General features: G+C 39.0%; 2 protein-coding genes across 3 annotated transcripts; one reads left to right on the top strand and one right to left on the bottom strand.

Moving 5' to 3' along the window:
* Window positions 1–315: 315 nt before the first annotated feature.
* Window positions 316–5,649, top strand: stard7 (StAR related lipid transfer domain containing 7). 2 transcript variants are annotated; one of them, XM_028601323.1, is made up of 9 exons: window positions 323–407; window positions 802–1,220; window positions 1,708–1,871; window positions 2,096–2,145; window positions 2,639–2,749; window positions 2,934–3,016; window positions 3,110–3,209; window positions 3,292–3,376; window positions 3,537–5,649. In XM_028601323.1, the coding sequence occupies exons 2-9, from the start codon at window positions 817–819 to the stop codon at window positions 3,713–3,715; spliced, it is 1,176 nt and encodes a 391-aa protein (XP_028457124.1). In that variant the 5' UTR covers window positions 323–407; window positions 802–816; the 3' UTR covers window positions 3,716–5,649. The 2 variants fall into 2 exon arrangements, with proteins under 2 accessions (XP_028457123.1, XP_028457124.1); XM_028601322.1 differs by having other exon boundaries at window positions 316–1,220.
* A 9,316-nt stretch (window positions 5,650–14,965) lies between these two features.
* drg1 (developmentally regulated GTP binding protein 1) lies at window positions 14,966–21,288 on the bottom strand. The gene is made up of 9 exons (XM_028601446.1): window positions 21,077–21,288; window positions 19,602–19,725; window positions 19,284–19,459; window positions 19,110–19,179; window positions 18,383–18,552; window positions 17,491–17,621; window positions 16,422–16,589; window positions 16,137–16,259; window positions 14,966–15,337 (listed from the first exon to the last, which is right to left on the bottom strand). The coding sequence occupies exons 1-9, from the start codon at window positions 21,113–21,115 to the stop codon at window positions 15,238–15,240; spliced, it is 1,101 nt and encodes a 366-aa protein (XP_028457247.1). The 5' UTR covers window positions 21,116–21,288; the 3' UTR covers window positions 14,966–15,237.
* Window positions 21,289–23,378: the final 2,090 nt, after the last annotated feature.

Below are 23,378 nucleotides of genomic sequence, written 5' to 3'. Positions count from 1 at the left end.
TAACATCGACTTTCTCTCCCCATTATGTGTTTTCTGTAGAGACTGATCTTGGACGGTTTGAAAAATACCTTCTCATCCCAAACTAGAGGAGCTAACCTGAGCAGTTGGAGTGCAATCTGATCCCATCGAAGAAACAGGAAAGTGGGTAGCTTTGGTACCTTTGGTAGAAATGTAAAGCTGAACAAGCGCACATGCTGGTGCCCGAGCAGCTAAATTTAAGACAGGCTCCCACTGGGACCAATCAGAATTGCCTTAGAACAACAAACGTCCAATGAACGCCCGCCTTACAGTTTTTAAGGCTGGATTTCCGAGTGGGTGTGTACGGAGACTGTAGGAAGAGGAGGTCAAATGCATTTGCTAGAGTTTGAAAAACGTGTGGCTGTGCAGGAACGAGACAACGTTCACAGGTAGACAGATTATAGTAACATTAGACGATACATTTTACAGTGCCGTCATTAGAGTTTCGATTCAGAAATAAGTGCGGCGGTGTTGGGTGTGGTTGTGTGTCGTAGGCCGCTAGCTAGTAAGCAATTGACAGCTAACGTTAGCTAGCTAATGCTAACGGTAACATTACATGACGCGTGCTCGTAAACAGCTCGCTAACTAACGTTACAACCGGAGTAAAATTATCATCTTTATAAAGGTAATACATGTTGCATCTCCGCAGACCATCAGCTTTAGCCGCGGAGTTCGTTAGCTAAGGTTAGCTACTGCACTTTGACATTTATTTTGTCTTTGAGAACTTGAGTCACGGTCACAGCTGTCATGTTTCACTCTGTGCCCCGTCGTCCAATCTGTGAGATCGGTGTAAATACAATGAGGCTTCAAAGCAATGGGTCATTCAAGCGGACTGTCGAGGAGGGCAAAGGAAAGCTTGAGAGGGTCCCGTTACTTGGCAGGAGCATGGGCCTGCTGTTGTCCTGGCTTCAGAGGGCAGGTGTCGGTGCCAGTGAGGCCGCGGGATCTGGCCGAAAGAGGAAGGGCTTGCTCTCCATATTTGCGGACCACTGCAGCTTTGTGACCGGACAGAGACTCCGGCGTGCTTGCCAGATCGGCGAGCTTTACTCCAACCTGTACTCCGAGCGGACCAGGTGGACCCTGGTCGGTAACATATGGCGTAGATTTCAGAGTAAGCATGCCCCCAATGGGAAACTTGTCGCGGCCCTGGCTGGTATCTTCATGTGGGAGAATGAGAAGATTCACGATGAGGAAATTCACAGGTTTGATATCTATCTTTAAACGCACATATGGATGCTTTTGTGCTCTGATAAATTGCATCAGGAAAATCTGAATAAATGAAGGGAGCCATGACAAATAGAGACGTTTTTGTATAGAGTTACTCAATGGTATGATGAGCATGAATATGTGAATTATATGCTATGGTCTTCACATTCACCAGATTTCAACCTAGTTGAACACCTACAGGAGATATTGGACTAGCATGTAGAAAGCCATCATCAGAACCCCAAATGAGGGAATAATCCTTTTGGAGAATAGTTTTCATCCCTCTAGAGTAACAGACTTGTATAATCTATGCAAAGGAGCATTGAGGCTGTTCTGGGAGCTCAACACTTTACTAAAACATTTCACATAGTTTTCCTTCCATTTTGGTTTGCAGTGCATCATTTAATAATAATGTGAGTATAATTTTGTAATGTCAGCTGTGCAGTATGCTAAACTACCTGTCTGGTTTGCATCCATTTAAAGGTGTGGACTTGAACTACAGGCGCTGGGTGCTGTAAAATGTCTAAACACCGCTTCAGGGACAGTGGCTGGGCACCTTGAACTTGGCTGGGAAGTTGTGATGGAGAAAGAAGGCTTCAGAGTGTGGAAGAGACCTATACCCAACAGTCACCTCTATGAATACAGAGGTCAGCCAAATCACAATCTCACATGTGTAACCAGGTCTCAGAGTTCTGTTTGTGCTTTGAGTTTTTCCTGGGACTTTGGGTGTAGTGATATTGGTATGATTTGTCTGAGATGAGTCTGTGTCCTTTTATTTCTGTTTAACTTTTTTTTTCTTTTTTTTTATGTGAAGCACTTTGAATTGTCTTGTTGAAATGTGCTATACAAATAAAGCTACCTTGCCTTGCAGTGTTGGGCTCCTACAACGATGTCACCCCAAGGCAGTTCTTCAATGTACAGGTACTAACTTTTCAAATGTCCTAATGTGCTACTAGGAATATGGTGGTCTCAGTTAATTAAAAAATTAAGTGAAAAGGATAACTTATTCTACAGAGGTACTGGCTTACAATAAGAAACTTAAAAAGTGGGGAGAGAGCGGCTCTTATTCCTGATCAGGGTTTTGGGTGTGCAGCAATCACCTCACTCCTGATGTCTGACTGTTAAACCATTGGAAATCTTTGTATTACTGAAATTAAATCATTATGCAAGCTGATCCAACTGTAGTAATTTGGTTTGGCAGTGGGATTTTCATTTTTTTTTTATTTCTTTCATTGATTGTGTTTATGGTATTTATGGCAGCTTGTTGGGCATTTCCATCACCCAGCTGCTTTTGCACAACCAATTTTTGCACTGCACACAAGCAGTGCAAACACTCAAATGTGTTGCAACTGTAACACTCTTTGTGCTATATTAAGCACCTCATCTGTGACTTATGCTTTCCCCTTTCCCCTAGTTGGATACAGAGTACAGAAAGAAGTGGGATGCGCTGGTAATCAAGCTTGAGGTGGTGGACAGAGATGTCGGTACAGGCTCTGAAGTTGTGCATTGGGCTACACACTTTCCTGTGAGTTTCTATTTTGCTATTATACCTAAAGGGAGGAGGCCACTTTGTTGTTGTGTTGTACAAGCAAAGTATGATTGACCTTGGCTTATGTGGTTAAGAGCAACTACTGGCAAAGTTTCACTATAGCTTTATCAGCTGTTATTTAATCTTGTTTAATCTCTCTCCTCCCACCACCACCCCACAGTATCCCTTGTACTCAAGGGACTATGTATACGTGCGCCGTTATGATGTTGACGTAGAAAACAACCTGATGGTCCTGGTTTCCAGGTGAGACTTCAAAAATGTCTCTGGAGTGAAATATGGTTTAGTTTTGGATACATTAGTAAATGGGTAACTTGTATATCTAATTCTGCTATATAGAGCCGTGGAGCATCCCAGAGTCCCAGAGACTAATCAATTTGTGAGAGTCCATTCATACCAGTCAAAAATGGTCATCCGCCCTCACAAGTCCTTTGATGAGGTTTGTGTTGCTAGACAAATTACTTAACTTGCATTTAGGTTCCTGTGTTTTGTAGCCACTGAGTTTGACTTGTGCGTTACAGAATGGATTTGATTACCTGCTGACCTATAGCGACGACCCTCAGACTGTCTTTCCCCGTTACTGTGTGAACTGGATGGTGTCGAGTGGTGAGGTCTTTTCACTTATTGGAACATATTAGGTCTGCATGTAATTATTTTTACAATAATTTTCTACTTTATTTGTCCATATTCCATTTACAATGATGAGCAGCAAAACTGTGTGTCCGTCCCCCCGCCAATAAGGATGCTCTCCCTTTGCATCTGGCAGGTATGCCTGATTTTCTGGAGAAGCTGCATGCTGCTGCCTTGAGGGCCAAGAACTTGGAAGTGGGTATCTTTGACTACACCGCTGTCATTAAATCCAGCAACACCAACCGCCAGGCAAGCCAGGAGCGCCTCAGTGAAGAAAAGCCACACACAGGTGGTCCTGGACAGATCTACGCATGAGATGGACATTTGGATCAGGAGTTATGTTGGTGTGTTTTCACTCTCACTTGAACCTCAATCAAACCCTCCAGCACTAACTTTCTGGGTAGATTGCATGAACTGCAAATGGAAGTTGCAACCTACATTAAAGACTAATATACAGTATGTCCATCTGTAGATATGGTTATATTGGTTCTTGATAAGATGTCTCAACAATGGACTGTATTGATGACAGCATTTCTGTCCTTTGGAAAAGGAAAAAAAACACCGCCATAGAAATTTTCATCTAGACTGCCGGCATTGGCACTAGATTTGCTTAGCTGCTAATACGGCGTGGCATTTTTTTTGGTTTGACTCCTTTAGTGTAATGTTTGTCTTAGAACTGTTGGTAAGGTGGAGCCAAAATTCCTAATTGTAAAAATGCTTTTGCCAAAATTTTTTTTTTTTTTTTTTTTTTTTCTCCATTTTAACGTTCTATTGCTTGTCTTCCATTGTTTGACAAGATTTGACTTTAAAGGCTGTGCAGACTGCATGCAGCCAAATTACTGTATTAGTGTCTGGTGTGATTTCAGTAAGATGTTGTGGAAATGGTTGTGCAGTATTCGACAGAACGGTAACTGACTGACTTCTGATGGACATTATCACTGAAACTTAAAACTACGGCCAAGATTTCTGGACTGACTATGAAGAATAGAGGCCTCTGCCGGGAATACTTGCCACCATGTTTCATGGCTTTAAAGCGACTGGTTTCCTGTTTTCTTGCAGCATGAGTGATCTTCACAAGACTGGATTGGATGGATTAAAAAATTTAAATGATACATTATTGGGAAATTTTTCCATGGAATTAGGTCTTTGTGTTTTGGGTATGGCATTGTTTTGCTGTCAGCACAGTTGAGGTCTCACCGTCTCATCTCACCGTGTCTGTTCGAAACTGCCAGCATTGACAAAACTGCCTTCTGAAGATGAACCAGTCCTTCAGCGTTAGGGGCATAGTGTCTTATAACAACCGCATAAATCCTCTCATACAATGGTACTGATGTGGTACAGTTTAGTTTCCCTAGCAAGTAAACCCTACACGACATTTTAATAAAACAATGCCCCTTTTTAAGAGATCTTTGGAGCACTTAGTTTTGCCACATTATTTAACATGTTTGTCCTGCATTCTTCAGGTTTTGATATTAATGGGAGTCTTACTCATACTCCGTGTAATTAATCCTTTCAAATCATCCTTGTTGCTTTTGTAGTGAACCGTTTGCAGGGGTTGTTGTGACTGTACAAAGAGCGTCACAGTTAGTGGAAGAAAACCTTACCTAATAATGTACACTGTTTACAGCCTAACAATCTGGCACAGATATCTTGAAATTCAATTGTTTAAAAACCTCTCCTCTTGTACTAAAATGTAATGCAATTTGTTCTACGTCAGATTGATTCAGCTGCAGTACCTCAAGATAAAGCAGTACAGTGGTGTTTTTGTCAAGGAGGTCTCACCTGTATGAGTGTCAAATATTAACATATCCCCAGTGTGTCAACATGTATAATTCTATTCTGTAGTGAAGTATTTCCAGCTATTGGATTAATACAAAGTGTAAGATGTGGCAAACAGATGGTTTTTAAAGTGTTTTTTTTTTTTTCTTCTCGTGATTGGACAAAACAGACTTTTTTTAAAGAGATCCCAATTAAACATGCAAAGTTTGCTAATGTTCTGTTTATGAATGTAACTGTTGATGCTCTGTCATTTGTAGACACCTGCGTGCCACCTGCAGTAGTCAGAGTTTTCACATACTGTTTTTATTTTTTTCTGCAGGCAGTAACATTTGTTATTGGTTAACACACGAGAATTACTTTAGGAACAGACATGATTGTGTGAACATAAGCTTGTGCACCCTGTGATTTCAAGATTGATTGAAATCGAAGATCGACTCATCAGATCAAATAAACATCCTCGTGTATCTTTGTGTTAAGCTTTTCATTGCAGAGCATTCTTGGTTTTGACCTTGTCTTGGTTAGAGAAACGGGTGATTAGCATTGTTTGTGTGTGTGAAGCAGCCAATGTGGTCTAGTCTAATGAGATAATCTATAAAGCCTAAACTCCCTGTCTGGGCATAAGGTCAGTGACCGTCTGCAGAGAGTCTCCACAGTGTACTGAAAGCACTGTTTGCTCAATCGATCAGCTTGGAACAAGACTCTAATGGCAAAAAAAACTAGATGTGTCCCAAATCCACACTACATATTAATGTTAAGTAGCTCCTCCAGTTTCACTGTGGAAGAATAGTATCAGCAGCACACTCAAAAACTAACCGTTTAGACTACATACTCAAAACCTGCATATAATCCATATGGATTTGATATGGTGTGTGTTAGCTAAATTGTTGTTAGAATGTAGCATTTTATCTTAAAGCAGCTACAAGGAGTTTATATCTGGTTGTGAAACAGTCTCATTATAATACTAATGCCTCTAAATGACCTACGTAAGCAAACAAGACCATCAAGAAGATTGGCTGTTCCTATATAGTTATTATCAATACCTGTCCCCTGATCCGATTCCCAACTAAATCGGACAAAACGATTTACGGCACGTAGACTGGAAGAGCCTATGTTTACGTTTTCCCAGGCAAAGTTTTGCAGTGAGTAGTAAGTTAACAAGTTAAAAGGAAGCAGGATAAGATTTTTCTTAGAAAAGAAAAGAATTGACCGAAGAACAAAAAAAAAAAAAAAAAAAGCTAAAAGGGGCAGTGATAAAGCACGGAAAAAAAAAAAGTCAACCCTGGCCGGTCAATTAACAGATGGAAAACAATTACAGCATTTGAAAATATTCTCCGGAATTGGCCCTCTTCCTACTAGACTAGTGAGGTATGTAAAAGGTCTATTTTATTTATGAAATACATTGCGAGATGTGGTTTTACGTCAAAACAAAAATATGAATTCACATTGGTAGCTGAAACAAAGTTTGATCAAGGGAACTGACTGGAGAACGTAGTACATGTTTTTGATGGTGGGGGAAACCAGAGCACCCAGAGGAAACCCACACAAACATGGGGAGAACATACAAACTCCACACAGAAAGGCCCAGAACGACCTGGATTCAAACCTAGAACCTTCTTGCTGTGAGGCCACAGTGCTAACCATCGGGCCACCATCCTGCCCAATATTACACTTATTAATTTTACCCACAAACAGATGCATTCCCTCATGCTATTGAAAATTAGTATTAAAAATAGTCTCAGTGCAGGCCAGATTAAGATCTTTACAGGAGGTGACGGTGCTCATGGAAACACTATCGCTATTGTCCTAAGGGCCGCCAAAATCAACACAAAATGAAAGTTCCTTGTAGTTGCTTTAAAGTGTGGCATAACATCACATTTTAATTATACTTTTTTAAATACAGAATTATTTAAAAACTTTGTTTTGCAAATTAGTAAATGTCCAAGAAGAAATTGTTTGATCAAACTCTGCTTGTAGGTTTTGTTTTGAGTGGCTTGCTGAATATTATTCCTTGAAAGGCATTGCTGTGCACGGTTGGTAAGGTTGAGAAGCTAGCAGGATTTTAAAGTTGCATCTCCTCTGGGCTTTGTCTAACTTGGATAAGGACTGGGATTAAACTCATTAAAACTCCTTCATTTACACAATTTACATAGTTTCCCTTTTTATTTATTCCCAGGAGGAATTAACTGTACAAAGTACCCTTTGTTTTTATATTTTGTTCAAATAATAAAAAAAGATAAATTACTTTCAATTGATGCTATTACAACTATCAAGACATTATATCTCATCCCCCTACATGCTGCAACAAATAATTACAACCAGCGTGGTGTAAAACTTGTTTATTTTTCATATAAACAATAATAAATATCATATAGTAATCAAACTTTCATGGGCTTCCATGTTAGCAAACAGGTCTGGCTCTGGATGTGGCAGTATCATCAGCTGTGGCAAACTACTCTGGCAGTGATTGTCCTTGAGACAGAATTTAGAAAGACACCCACAATGAACAACAGAACCATTACCATTTCTCTGGCACAAATATTTAGTACCAACTAGGGCGTAATTTCCACTGGGGACAGGGGCCATGCCCCCCGCACACTTTTCAGCATCCCGTTTTTGTCCCTCCCACTTTCAGGAGAGTGTGGATGCGCCTGTGTGGACGCGCGCCTGTGTCCAGGACCGTCATGTACACACTCTTAAAATAGTTCAGTGAACGATAGAAACTTCTAATTAGCAGGTACTGCGGTTGCCACACTTGGTAAAAATAAAAATGAAACGTCAGCAACTGCAGCAGATTACTTAAATGTTGCAAATGAAATGAAAGGAGATGTTCGTTGGTTTATTCAGTAAATTCAGTAAACTTGAGCTGGCTGCTAGTGTAATGTTAGACTCTGGGTTGAGGTCCACCATATGCTTCTCACCTGTTTTACCCCTGATTAGTTTGCGTGCCTGCAGTGGAAATTAAATCTCATATTATTTAAATTTGATTCACACACAAAAAGCATAAGGATTCTCTTAAGTCTTGACGATCAGCCCCTATATTATACAATAAGACATTATTTCTCATACATTCTTTTGTACTATTCTTTTCTGGAAGAATGTATGATTATGATCAACTTAATTATTTCCTAGATTTTGAATCACCATAGTCCCTATAAATGTATGTTGAAATGCAGGAAATGGGATTTCCCCCCACCCCCACTTCTCAAACCAAAGTTACACCCTTTAATACCAATATCATTGATAGAACTCATTGTGTATATGTTGCCCATCAAAGAGAACAGTTCACTTCTGCATCAAGCTATAGACCTAACATTACTCACCGTTCGGAGAGAGACTGTGAAACAATAGTTAACACAGCAGGGAAAGATGGTCTCATCGATCTGTCTCCCTGGTGTGAACATCGAATTATCCTTGCCATAACTACCAAATAATAACAAAAAGAAAACGCAGAGCATGCATCAGCACATTTGTGAAAAGCCAATATTTAAATGACACATGTTCAGGTTCAGACCCTGGCGAACATATAACGTTACACAAATTAGCGTTTTGTTAGATAAGAATATGTAAACATACATTAACGTTAGCTAGTAGCCTTGATCGACAGGGAAGCTAAGTTAGCATTGGGCTAATATGACTTACAATGGTAGCTACATAAATGTAAAGCTATGTTGGCTAGACATTTCCTGAAAACAACAAATCCCCCACAAAAACACGTAACGTTAACCTTACCTGTCCAACAGAATTTAAAGGTGCCCTGCCATACAAAAACGTTTTTACTTGCATGTTAGGTCCATGTGTTTGTGTTATGTTGTGAATGTGAAAATGAACTGCTACCTCCTTTGTCAGTGCTATCCACTGAAAAGAAATAAGCAGAGAAATCAGGCCAATTACAAAAGCTGGTCAGTCTGACATCATATTGCCTGAGCTCATTATTATTCATTAGCTCGCCCAGTTAGGCTGGGTAAAGGATTCTGACAGCCATCATTGGCTAGCTGTTCGCCAATCAGATTCAAACCGCTTAACTTGTTGAATATTAATAAGAACTGGCAGAAATCGAGTTCATGGTAGAACTTCAGACATTACCACAAAGTAATGAAATATGTGTGGCAGGGCACCTTTAAGAAAACAACCATGGCGTCATTTTTCATGTCTTTTAACTCTTTCAGCTGTCTCCATCACTGAAACCGTTTCCAATATTTATTCCTGTTTGTCCTCTTGCTGCATCTATAAAGCCTTTAAGTTGTTGCTGTTTCAGCTCCAGTCTTTTTTTTCTTTTTAGCAGGGCCGGTGGGTGCAGGTAACGGCAGCAGTGGCAAATGTTTTTTTCTCCATTTTCCAGCAGACTTGAAGATATTCGGGCGGCAGCAAGCCACGCACTGAACTCTGGCTCGTACACCTGTAGTGTAGAGTATGCACAGCGGGGCTACGAGGCAACCGACCAATCAAACAGTTTGGCCCGAACATTTGATTTTTCACTCCTTTTTCAGAGCCCATAAGTTATTTATAGCTGTTGGGTTGTAAAGGTAAATTATAGATAAAAAAAATTTATAAATTAAAATAGTATATTGGAAATGTTACCAACCCCACCTGACAGAAATGTGTGCCATATTGTCTGCGCCTCTGATTGCTGGTCATTATGATTTTGATTTTACAATCTTAGTCTCACAAAAGAAGCTTCAATAGGCTTTTCATGGAGGGCATTTTGACATGTGACAGTAATAAAAGTACAGGTGTAAATAATAAAATGAATTGCTGAATTCCATTTAGCTGATTTGCTTCAGGGTCCTGGTATTGTGCATGCTGCCTCACAATGTCATAATTTACTGGGACACTTGAATAGAACACAGCCATCGGTATTCTTATAAGTAACACTTAAGCCTTAGTATCTGCTACTATTTGTTTTTAATAAATGCATTTGATAAATTGTATTTGAAACATAAATAAAATAACTGCATTCAAGACAGCAGCTGCAATTGAGGAATTACATCACCTCATCCATGGTGAGAGTGCAAGCCCATAAAATAAAGGCATAGCCAACAATGACAATCTATCATTGTAACTAGCACACACCACTGCCAAAATTTCAAAGTCAAAGGAGGTTTTTTTTTTTTTAATATGTTGGATATGACAAATTAATGGATAGATATGTCTCCAGGATAGAGTGCATTGACTCAGTACAACATGACAAGACAAGGTTCTTGTTGAACTTTATTGCTGTAACGTTCATTTGGACAGTGATTCAAACTCAAAAGTCATACATCAATATTTTACAGTGTACATTATCATGTAATGCCTGCAGGACATGAAGTGTTAGTGAAGACTATATTCATTAAAATAAGAGTCTTAAAGAAAGGGTGAGTCTGGTTTAATCATTTCAAATTTATTGGTTAAATGTGATTTGATTTATGGGACAACATAGACTGAAAAATAAGTAGCTGAGCATAGTATAGAAACAAAGCTAATATAATTGAATCATCATTTCACAAACATAAACTAACTGTCTAAAACCCATGGGCTTGGATGTCTCAGGGTTTGATTTACAGATCAGTGATGTGTCCGCAGTCTTGCCAGAGTGCACATTGTTTAAATATAAGACATCCACTGTCTGAAATTATGAGCCATAGTTAAAAGCCGCGGAGCACTTACAGTAATTGATCGTTTCCACAAATCTGCCATATTGAAAATGACTGTTTTATCTATATGAATGCTATAAACCCTTTGAGCCCCACTCTCTCTCTTTTAAAATCCATGTTTTCCCTTCATTCAACATTTTTTTTAAAAGCAAATAAAACACACAGGATGTTTAGATGATATTTATTGGTCATAGTCATACATCTTAGAGTACATCATGAGATAAAACAACAGGAATAAGAATTATTAAAACTAAATTAGAGCCAAAGCTTTTGTACATACCATACACCATATATTTTCCCAAAATGTTTAAGTTGTATTACCCGATTTTAGAGTTAATTTCATCTATATTTCTAGATTCTCAAATGCACAAGCACATTAATTACTTGAAAATTAAAATCTGAGTTTTAAAAAAACAATATGGAGTCCACAACAGAAGGCCGATAGTGCTCACAAGCCTCCAAGGTGCTTGGCACAACCATGGACAGAAGACTCACTGCATGGTTAGATCAAGCACAATGGGGTCCAGGGCAAAGACAAAAAAACTACACAGTTCAGAGGGGATCCATCTTTACATAAGGCATCCGAGGAACTTGAAAGCTTTGGTTTAAATGTAAATCGAAATAAGGGGAGAAAATCAGTGAAACAGAATATATCTTTTGCTTTCTTCAACCAACTCATCAAGTATCAAAACTCATAAGAAACATTATCATCAAAGTATTTTCTTGCAGTTTAAAGAACAATCCCACAGCTGCAGTCCAAGATTCTAAAAAGTCCAAAGTGTGAGGGAGGAGATCCAAGCTCATGGATAGATTGTTAAAATAGACAAATTGGTTCACACAATGATTAGAAAATAATTTTAACACAGATGCAGTAAAGTACATCTGCAGAATAAAAAAAAAGTCATAGGTCACACTCACTGCGGAAAAAAGGGCTACACCCTTCCTGCGCACAAACTGCGGCAAACCCCACCCTCTCGCCCTTCGCGCCCGACTCTACCAGACACGACTGAAAAAAAGTCTAAAAACTTAACTATTGCATGATACAAACATTTAAATATTAAACATTTTAAGAAAAGATTTACAGCAGGCCTGAGGAACAGTAGCTTAATCAAATTAGGTTTCTATCAGTCTGTTGGGTGTTCTTCGACTGATCAATGGAAACAGAGTTTGGGTAATTCGTCAGGGATCTTGTCAGGAACTGCATCACCTCATAGAGTCCAGTCTCTGAAATTGAACATGTAATTGACTAAATATAAGTCTTGGTGGCTAGAGATACCAATGTTCTCAATAATGATCACTATATTGCTGTTGTCCATCTGAGGACATTTGGTGTCTTCTTAGAGTAACGACAAAGCCCCTTCTGGCAATTTCGTCCTAACTATGTTAACGGTCACTGAGTGCAATGTCAAGAGTCATGATACCATCAAGCTAAGACAGCTGTTTCTCCAAAAGGTTTGACAATCTTGTTATCTTCTCTTTTGTGTCTCTTTCGGCTCCCCTGGGACATCTTACTAAAATGAAAAGGCATGGTACGATAATCAACTTAGACCTTTGGCAACTGAACCACTTTGTATTATGAAATTACACCACAATGTATATTGATGCACCAAAGAGAAACCCTGCATTTCTAGTTGACCAAAATGGCACGAAAATGGGAGTACTTTGGGTGAAAATGGTGGGCGGCAGCGGTCAAACAGACCTCTGTTTTTCAGAACAATGAATGAATGTTTCAAAGGGATGCAGTGTGGCTGATGGGATGGCGTGATGGTTTTCATGCATGGATGATTGTGATACATATTTATGCGTCCTTACCGTTTTTGGTATTTTTTCTTTCATCAAAAAATGACATGGATCACTGTCGTTCAAGAGTTGGACTTGAAACTCATGCATCTCAGAAATAATGTTTAAATGTTCCTAATCATTTATCATTAAAAGTATCTGATTTAAAGCAATATGTCAAATAGTTTTCAGACTCAAGGTCACAACTCAACAAACTACCAATATAACATTACAAATTTAATTCATAACTTACTCTGTATTTAACTGACAACCTCCAGTTGCTGTCTTTGGAATCTCACTTCTATACATCTGGTCTTTCCGTGAAACCTACCTTTCCATCCTCTGGTCCCAAAGTCGCTGTTAGGTGTAGCCGGCTGAGCGCTGATGAAGGCGATTGGGAGCTCTGAGCTGTGTCTACCAGTTTGCTCAACTGGAGACAGACTGTCCTGACTGCATCCTCAGCACCCTTCAAGTCCCCATCTCCTGCCCCTCCTTCAAGCTAGGAGGGGTTGGTGATGTTCTCTTGGGATAGGTGCACTGGCAAGGAGAACTTGGTCAGGCTGGGATTGGATGTTGGTTGGGGAGTTTGGGGGGGCCCACCGGTTCCGCATTTCATAAATATTAATACAGAGTCCTCCCTCTCCAAATGGGTAGATTCTTTAATTTTGTTAGAGGGGAAGTGCTTTATTCACTTAATGGCTTTTATTAGTGCCCGGTCTTCAACTCTTTCATTAGCTAAAGTGCTGCTATAATTTACAGGGTAAAAGGGGGTGGGGAAGAGGTGGTGTCTGAGGAGAGTTGATCCCGCTGCTGCAGGACAGGCATGCAATACCCTCAACCGCTGCAGCTTTTCCTACAAAAGTAGCTATTATCTCAGTAAAAACCGTAGTCTATACCATCAAATACACTCAATGGCATCCTCATTGACCATTATAAGTGTTGTAGCATGTTGTCTGGCTTTTTATATATCCACAAACCTGAATCCTGTTGCACATCTAAATCTGTGTTAAACATCCAAGACACAGTGTAACCTGTTATTAGTGGACAATATTAATAGCCCTTCTGGCGATTAAATGTCTTCTTATATATGAACAGCAAAATATTCTTTTTGTGGTCAAAGCCGTTTTTCTTCTTGACTCGAATATTTATTGTATTCTAGATACACTAGATTGTTAAAGTACATTGGATATTTTGTACTGCCGTAAAGGTATTTTATATGTCTTAAAATGCCTACTTTTTCCTGTTGGATACATTTTATGTGTAATATTAGATGACATGTAAGGGTCAGTTTATTTGGTAAAACTAAGGTATCTACATAAGAGTGACATGACACGGTCATGAACATATGAACCCTAACTCTAACCCTAACTTGTCATGACAAAAACCAAATGACACTTAATGACAGAAGCGTTGTCATAAATGTTTGACTTGTTTATGTTTATGACATGTTCATGACAGTGTCATGTCACTCTTATGTAGATACCCTCAAGTAAAGTGTAACCGTTTATTTAAACAAAACAAGCTGAAATTATAAAGGCCAGTACCACATCTTTGCAGCATATTAAATGCTATGAAACAAGCTCATATAGCTTTGGGAAAGCTATGCTTAATTGTATGTATATGTATTGTTTAGTTCATAAAGTGTCATCTTTATTCTTCAAATTTTCTTCTGACAATATCATACTAGTCTATTAACTTGCGTAAGCTCTGGCGCCATCCACTGAATCACTGGAAAGCATGAAGTGCTTAGGCATAAAATGGCCGCTACAATTCATGCAGGTTGCAACATATCGACAACAGATAATGCAAGCTTCCCAAAGTGCTCCCAGCTCTGATGAAATGCTCTTTATTTTGCTCTGCGGGGTCTTGTTAGTTGTGAACAGCTGTCGTATGATGTCCCCAGACTGCGTCTGAGTAAATGAACTGATTAACCTGAGTGGCTGTCCCTACCAGAGAGAGGGGGTGGACCACCAGCCTGAATAACTGCCTTCCTCATCAATGTCACATAAATCACTTAGCTGGACAGGGCTCTCAAAGGACTTCTTTTCTCTGCACCAGACTGAAATGTTCATGGTAATGCTGCTGCTTAGTGCTGGTGTGTTTCTGAAGGAGACCATGTTAGTGTGATGGAGCAAAGGGTTCAATGATACAACATTTCTGTCCTGCTTCTGTGGCAGTAGCACATTACAATTTAAATGGAGAGAAAAACTGTGCCTGTCTACACTTGATGCATACATGTTAACATGTCACCACCCTGGTGAAGACTTCATAGCCAAAAACGCTGAATAAAGCATGGTGTACTGGAGAAGAGTGGTGCAATGGGTTTTAATTTTGAAGGCTGGATACAAAGAAAAAAAGAACTGTGGCACAAGAATTAAAACGGCAAGATTCCTTAATGTTTTTATTGAACATATTTTTTTCAGATCTTATTGCAAGCCTTAACCAATATTCAATATGAACTATTCATGGTGTTAAGTACTGTGGGTTCTTTTAAACGTGACACATTCATGTCATTTTATTCTTAAATTACAGCAAAAAACTGGGAACCGCAGGACACAGGTGCTCTGATGGATGTTTGGTGATTTAATGAGCACTTGTACAGAAAACTTTGTAATACACAGGCCATGCAGTGAACTACGACTCCTTTTACTTTTTCACCAGCTGGATAACGTCTTCATCGTTCATCACATGGTCCTTGCCCACTTTTTGGGGGTTGTGTTTCACAGATGCTCCCCACACAAGTGCACTGAAAGAAAAAAAAATATTGAAAGGATTGTACATGAATGATTCCTTTAAGGCAGTAAACAGGATGCATGTTTAACGTTACACCGGCGTAAAGAACCACAAAAAAGGATGAAAGAGCTCATCGTGGGGTAATTCACACCTTAATTACACCAGAAAATACTGTACACAGAAACTATTATTGCTATTCTTTGCTACAGCAACAATGGTTCTGTACTATAAAATTACCTACAGGACACAATGAGATCCTTCAGTTACAAAGGCTTTCTAATCGTGTGTCACCGTTTGACCCATTAATTCCCTGGAGGATGGGTAATGCTCAGCAGCACTAACATACCGACTGATTGACGATCTTAACTCTCCCATTTGGAGATGGTGGTGCAACACATCTCAGATCCTAATCCAGACTCTCAAATGAATGCTTATCTGGGGTACCTCGCCATAAAGAGGGCAATGGCTGTGATTAAAGCGACGGTGTTGTTTTTAACCATTTGATGACCACTTATCATTCTGGTGTATGGTAACTAGCAATGTCTTTTAGTAAGAGTGTGGAATAAAGCAGATAAACATACATTCTTGTTACAGATCTAAATTACACCTGTAATGTAAGTGAATACATTACAATTCTAATGTACTGAATAACCATAACCTTTTTGGATTAAGACATGATGAAATAATAAGAAAAGGATGGAGGAAAGAAACTTCTGTAGGGAGTCTTAAGGATAGCACACATGATCAAATCTGTGTGCTAAGAGACAAAATTCCATTTAAAAAGGGAAAAAAATGAAGCCAAATCTACTCACTACTTAAGTTCTTTGATGAGGTTTTTGTGAATCTTTAAGCAGAAATCCTCGACAGCAGTTCTTCCGTCAGGGAGTACAACAGGAGATGTGTAATCAGGAAGCTGGCCTTTGGGTTTAGTGTAGCTGAAAATGAACACAAGATCTCAGTCAAATCTTCCAAGTCTGAGCCAACAACAAAAAATTATAATTCACAAACGGTAGATTCCTCATTCTGCACCATTTAAATCCCCAACTCTTTCACTTCCATTCACACCCCCTAGTGGTGACTGTATAAACAACTCTTACATGCGCACAAGCCTTAGGTAGTCCCACATCTTCTCCAGCAGGTCATCGAAGTTCCAGCGGTGGTGGGCCGAGATGGGAACACAGTGGGGCACCTTGTAGATGATGTCGAGCTCCTCGATGGAGATCTGATCGATTTTGTTGAGCACATAAATGCATGGGATGTAGACCCTGTGGAGAAGAGACTGTAAGTGGCTGCTTCTCATGAAAGGGATGCATAATGAGCAACCATCAATGTAGAACAAGCTGAAGTAAATTCAAAGCTTTGTGAGTAGACATTTGTGTGTGGCAGGGATGCCGTGAAGCTTGCAAGGCCAGAGTGTACTGAGACAATGTTGGTTAGTGTGGAGTATTTTATGACTCTGTTCATGGTGTTACACAGGCACAGAGCATTTATGCAAATTAGGCCCTGTGAATGCTTTCTCTCTATACACATGCAGGTATGTGGGTTAGTGTATGGCAATTTATTTATGTTGTAATATTTCACAGAGAATATGTATTGGTTATTTCTTTCTTTTACAAGAGTATTTTTTTTCCCACTGCAATAATAATGTGCATTATGCTCTCCCTTTTTTTTCTTCCATGGAAGGTACAGAGTGCATTTATGCAGGAGAGACGCTGTGAATGCTTTGTTTCATTACAATTGCAGGGAGGCTATGCTGTTACCATGTCTGGTGCCTTGCAATAAAATGACAGTCCTGGGAAGAGAAGTCCTTGTCCAATATACAACACAGCATAGAGTTTGACCCACTGCACATGCCCCACCCTACATCAACCATATCCTTGATTTGAATTTTTTGCTGAGTTTGTATATTTAATTACATTGAGGAATGTTAATCCCATAAGCTTTTAAAGTAAGCAATGACATTGCTTAACTACAATTTATGCATTACACACAAACGCACAAACGTATGAAAAAATGGTGGTCTGCAAATGCATGTGGTTGGAACCCCATAAATAGCATTTTCAAATGTATCTACACTGGTGTAGTGGGAATTGATTTAAGATTCCAACAGGCCACACCCACTGGGAATGACTAAGGAGGGCCAATTCTGGCACTTCAGAAGCTTACCGGTTTCCCTCCACCACATCAATGAGGTCATCAGCTGTGGAGTCACTGCGCAGAGTGATGTCGGCGTTGTGGATCTTGTACTCTGCCAGAATACTCTTAACAGTATCACCATCCAGCTCAGATTGTGCACACTAAAGAAAGAAAGAGGGAATGACAGGCACCAGCACAAGACAGAGAGACTGAAAAAAAAAATACTTTGACATTGTACAATTACATCATGCTTCAAGTGCAGTATAATGAAAATCCATAAGAGAAATTATATATAGGCAATGGTAATTGTGGCGTTTACCAAATACAAAATAAATGTTGATATTTTGCAGGACAGGAAATAAATGGGTAGGAGCAACTAAATTAAGAGTAATCTTATACATGTCCACCAGAGGGGGCATTGAAAAGTGTTTGTTCCCAAGGTGATACACATCTTATGTAAAAATGTAGGCTATTGTCTGCATTTGATTCTGCAGATCAGTGCAAACCTTTAAATAACTTATTTCTACACACAAAGGTTATTAAAGGCTTTCACGCGTTTGTTTAAACTAATGGGTTTCAAGAAAAAGTGGCCATCATCAAAACAGACTGACAATCGACGACAGATATCCCTGACAATTAAAATCCTGCATGCCAGAATAATGGCAGTATTAAGGGACATCCTTTAATTAACTATCAATGTTTAGATTGATGGTTCTCGTCATCATAATCTCACTTTTCCAGCTCATCATTTGGTTGACTGACAAATAGACAACCAGCATTTATAACACTGTCAGACACATAACACATTAAAACCAACTATACACTCTTATGAGCTTTAGAATATTCATTTCAGTGACTCGCTTAGAGGTAAAGATATGGACATGGTTTGCATTTCTGTATTTCAATTCTGGGTGAGACATACTGTAGCTGTGAAGTTGATGCCTCCTTTGTCCTTCCTCTTGAAGCCAATGTTGGGTGGTTGCTTGTTAAGACGAATGCCAAAGCCCTCCAGCTCATGTTCTATTAGCTTCTTATGACCAAGAGGCTTCAACACATCGAGCACTATCAGGATTAGGTTACAAGTTCGAGCCACTAAAACAGAGGGAGGAGGCAGAAGCAGACACTTGTTAGAGCAGAGTGGATAAAGGAATCACATGCTTCTGTAGTAGATACAGTATGCATCTGCAGCCATTTAAGAATAACACCGGTAAGGTTTACTTTATCCTGCCATCATTTGAGCACACAAAATCTGAATCAAAAATAAATCTAAAGGTGTTGGTCCGAGTGTACATTGTTAGCTGTAAGCCAATAGTATATTTTGTACTATACAACAAAGCGTTGTTAAAGCTAGTTTGTGCCCCAATAGGGGTAAAAAAAAAACTTTGGGGGCGGAAATAAGTGTGTTTAAATCATGGCCTCTAAACATCACCTTACATTCTTTATTAAGCTTCATTAATATTCTTTTCTGCCATTAGAAGCAAACACACAGTAATGACAAAAGTGTCTCATTTAATGGAACATTGATGCACAATATTATCGACAGGGAAAGAACTAAATGTATCTGGTATCATCCTTTGTTTTATAATTCTATTTTTTCAAGGAAAAACCTGTCTCAGTCTTAGCAGAAACTTTACTGATCACAACTTTACCTGCAATGACCTGTCTGCCTCTGCCCTTGCCATCCTTGGCTCCCTCAATGATTCCTGGGAGATCCAAGAGCTTAGAGGGAAGAGGAAGACACAAGAAAATAAAATTAGAAACCCACTGGAAACATATCACGGAAAACTATTGCAGGTACTGAACAAAACAAGAAATGTGCGTACCTGAATTTTGGCCCCTTTGTAGCGAATAACTCCGGGTACTGTCGTAAGAGTGGTGAACTCGTAAGCAGCAACCTCAGAGTACACACCTGCAAGGTTACTTAGCAGTGTTGACTTTCCCACTGAGGGAAAACCAACGAAACCAATACGAGCATCACCAGTTTTTGCGACATCAAAACCTAAAAGACAAAAAAAAAGAATCAGGAACATGAATCAAGAAAATATACGCTTTAATGCTTTAGATGACAGAGAAGGCATGTTTGTAATAAAACCTAGATAAGAGTAGAAAATATACTAAATAATTAAAAATCGGGATCTTACCTTCTCCTGTTGCACCACCACTTCCTCCTTTTGGTGTGATGAGTTCCCTCCTCAGTTTGGCAAGACGAGCTTTGAGCAGACCCAAGTGGTGAGCTGTGGCCTTGTTCCTCTGCGTCCTGGCCATCTACAATTGTAACAGTAACACCACCAGCGTGAGGCCCTATTCTTGTTTCATGACAGTTTTATAGTAACCAGTGATAGAAGCGTTAAGACGGTTGTTACTGTTTGTAGTCAGGTTTAACTAAACATTACACAACTTGAGAAAAATTTGCTTGTGATTATCGATAAACTTTGGAATACATTTTAGTGCCGAAAAGGGTAACTGTAGATTTGGTGCCCCTTCACTTAAATTGGAAGTGCAGAGACCTTTTAATGGCCATAAACAGGAGAACTGATTATAATATGCAGTTTCAGTGTTCATATGGCCATCTGACTATTGTTTTAAGAGAGACTTGAACAATAGTGAACTTATCCTTTAAAGTAACTAGTTGACAGGATAATGAAGACTACCAACCATGGGGGTCTGTTTTAACGGGAGGGGCTCCTTTACCTGGCTTCTCTGTTTCACCATCTGCTCAATTGAGCCATTTCAAGACAGCACCACAGTCTAAAGTTAATTTGAAGTTAACTTGAGCTTCAGGTTTATTGCTAAACCTAAAACATTAGTTAGGTTAATGTTTCTTCTTGTACAATATCTGCTGTTGAAACAATGTTGCTAAACTAGAATACTAAATTACGTGACTCTACCTCTAGCTAAATCCTTACAATACACTTCCAAATATTTTTCAAAAAGCTCGTGTTCAGGGATTACTTTTAAACCTCTTCAACATTGAAATAACTAAAACAAACACCTTAAAGAAAATAATATTGTTTTCAGATTTTGTTACATGCAGTCTTTGGAGTCCAAAAATAAAGTTACACATTGACACGTCGAAAACTTTGGTTACAAAACGCCTTGCTTTTGTCTTTTATGTTAAGATAATTTAGGATTAAGTTTGAATGTTTCGTGTGCTAACGTTATGGTAAATGAACTATCACAGAGAACTACAATGGCCTAGCTAGCTAAATGACTGAGAAGCTTCACAGACAAACGCAAACCTGTGAAAATAAACGGTTGGTCCCCAGTCAATCAAACCGAATCTGGAGTCAATACTAACGTTAACTGTAGCTATGCTACTGACCTAGCTAACGTTATTGTAACATTACAGCAACGCCCTATACTTCTGATTAATAACACATTTCGAATGATCACGTAAAGAAACTTTTCAATACACAATGTAACCTGTCAAGAAACTTTGTGCCAGAAATATTTAGTGTAACGCGTGGCCCAGCTGTGGGAGCTAACGTTAGGCTAATAGTTGCTACAGTTAACAGCCAACAGCTAACGTTAACTTAGCTAGCTAGCTAGCAGTTAGCCTGTAGCTAAACGTGACTGATTCATTGAGTTGGCCAGCAGGCTGTCTCACATCACTTACCTCATTTTCAATCTCTGCTATTTTGGCGAGTATACTCATGGTGACGGAGATTTCTGTGAACAACCAAGGTTACCGAAAGTAATCAGATTTTACATGGACGTTGGCAAAGTTAGATGTTTAGCATGCACACGGGTCCACACCACGCAAGTGCCGCTGTTGGCAGTGGGCTGCCTCGCGCGAAATCTCGCGAGGAGATAGATTGGAGGACCAAGACAACATTCTAAAGGAGTTATCTGAAACAGTATCTGAAAGATAAAAACCATACATAATTAGAGTTGTCCAATCCTTTATATCGATGAGAAACAGTGTTGGAGAGTAACAAAGTATATTGACATAAATTCTGCACTTATATATACAATATTTTTGTGGTACTATAGAATATTTCTATTTTATGCTACTTATTGTACTTTTTACTCCGCTACATTTATTCTACAGATAAAATCACTAGTTATGTTTTAAATAAAAACATATGATAATCATATAGAATAAAAATGTGTTGTTAAAGATTAACCAGTGACTCCCAACCTTTTAGGGTTGTGTCCCTTTTTACTAAAGAGCAGTGTCTACTTGGAGCCCCTCATCACAGGTTTCAGATGTTTGTGAGTTCCTCCAAAGAGACATATCCCATCGTAACTTTTGTTTTCATTTAAATAACTGTTAGAGGGCCAATAACTTTGTTTCTGCTTTTCTACCCTATTTAACTCACTCCCTGAGATTTATCTTGTGATCTTTTGGAGGGGCCTGGCCCATAGGCTGGGAGCCACTGAACTAAATTACTGTACCTAAATGTATATATTTTTTGACTACTTTTAATTAAGTAATGGTGGATTTTTATTTTGTGGTATTAGTACTTTTACGTCAGCAAAAGAGTACTTCTACCACTGATGGTCAGCCTCTTACAGTCTACATTAGCTATAATGCCTGCAAGTTACTAGGGCAAAATGTACCAGAATAAAGCCTACATGACACCTCACTCCTTCAGTAATTAGTGAGTGACAAGCCAAGAAAGGTTGTCAGATCAAATTAAATACAGTTAAATGTTAATATAATTGATACTTAACCTAACTTGTCCTATTCAATACAAATTCTAACACAATATAAAAAAGGATGCAGGCCAGTCACATTTTGTATATATTTTTTTGTATTGTTTAGTTGTCTAATGTTTAAGTCGCATACAATATAATCTCTCATTGGTTTCTATGTTGCTGAAGTTTGTGGAATGAACATCTGTCATGTTGTTGACCATCTGATTGACTTATTGGTTAGTGGGTGGGCTGGTTGAACAAGATCAGCGCTGCTGGTTTGATGATTTCCTCTAACCGATGCTATGCTCTGTGAACCTTGGAAAGGTTACATTAACAACTATGTTCATATGTGAATATTAATGTTTAGAGGGTATATTGGTCACATCAGGGCCTTTAACACAGTTCATACAGAGATAGACTGTATGAAAGGCCAAGGAGGATATTTCAATCAAATTTTTGACATTAAAACTTCAACACCTAATAAATGCCAGCCACTGTAGGTAGATTTACCAGTTTTTCTCTTGAATATTGTTCTTCCAGCTCAGCCAACAGTGTAATCTAAAGCCTTTGCTGTAAAAAATAAATGCAATCTGAAGAACAATGCAAATTTTCGTCTATAATCAATTTCAGGAAATAACCTAATAGAAAACTTTATGTATCTTAACTCCAGTCCAAGAAATACTAAACCATATGCTAGATATGCTGAATTTGTCGCTTCATACATTCCCATTGTTTGTTTAGTTGTAAGAGGTGTGCTTGTCCTCATCAAAATATATAAAAATAGGCATTTTCTTTTTAAAAGGTAGATACGGTTTCAGCGAGTTGTTGTTCAGCATCTGTTGTTGCCCAGCTTGGGTGACAGCAAGCATAAATAGCACAGGAAGGAAGGACAGGAGGTGAGACACAGCAAGACAAGGCTGTAATTACTGAGTTTGTGATCACTAATTACATTTCTGTAGACCTCTACAGGTCTAAGAAAACAACAAAAAGGGCTTTGACTTGATTCATCAACACTAGCCACAACTTGAGAATTGACAATAATAAACCCATGCCCAAACATCTCAAATGTTCTCTTAATGAGCAACGCATCTTTATATCATACGTCAGTCAGCATTGAAGTGCATTGATTAAAAAGTAAGTGCAAGTACAGATTTTGATGCATTCCTTTTGACTAGAGGATTAAATTATTTGCAATGTCGCCCCAAAAATAGTCATTCTAAAGGGGCAATCTGCAAAGAAAACCGCTATAGATTGATGCTGTTTCTAACCTAAAAGAT

This window comes from Perca flavescens, chromosome 16, assembly GCF_004354835.1.
Source record: "Perca flavescens isolate YP-PL-M2 chromosome 16, PFLA_1.0, whole genome shotgun sequence".
Taxonomy (NCBI): domain Eukaryota; kingdom Metazoa; phylum Chordata; class Actinopteri; order Perciformes; family Percidae; genus Perca; species Perca flavescens.
This window is presented reverse-complemented; position numbering and strand designations above follow the sequence as displayed.

Bases quoted from the DNA above. Each gene is read 5' to 3' on its own strand.
- drg1 (XM_028601446.1), bottom strand. From the start codon at position 21,115: ATGAGTATACTCGCCAAAATAGCAGAGATTGAAAATGAG. The intron at 19,180-19,283 runs GTACGCACATTT...CTTCCCTCTAAG, and splicing joins ACAAAGGGGCCAAAATTCAG to CTCTTGGATCTCCCAGGAAT. The intron at 18,553-19,109 runs GTAAAGTTGTGA...CCTCTGTTTTAG, and splicing joins AGGCAGACAGGTCATTGCAG to TGGCTCGAACTTGTAACCTA.
- stard7 (XM_028601322.1), top strand. From the start codon at position 766: ATGTTTCACTCTGTGCCCCGTCGTCCAATCTGTGAGATCGGTGTAAAT. The intron at 3,017-3,109 runs GTGAGACTTCAA...TCTGCTATATAG, and splicing joins CTGATGGTCCTGGTTTCCAG to AGCCGTGGAGCATCCCAGAG. The intron at 3,210-3,291 runs GTTTGTGTTGCT...TGTGCGTTACAG, and splicing joins CTCACAAGTCCTTTGATGAG to AATGGATTTGATTACCTGCT.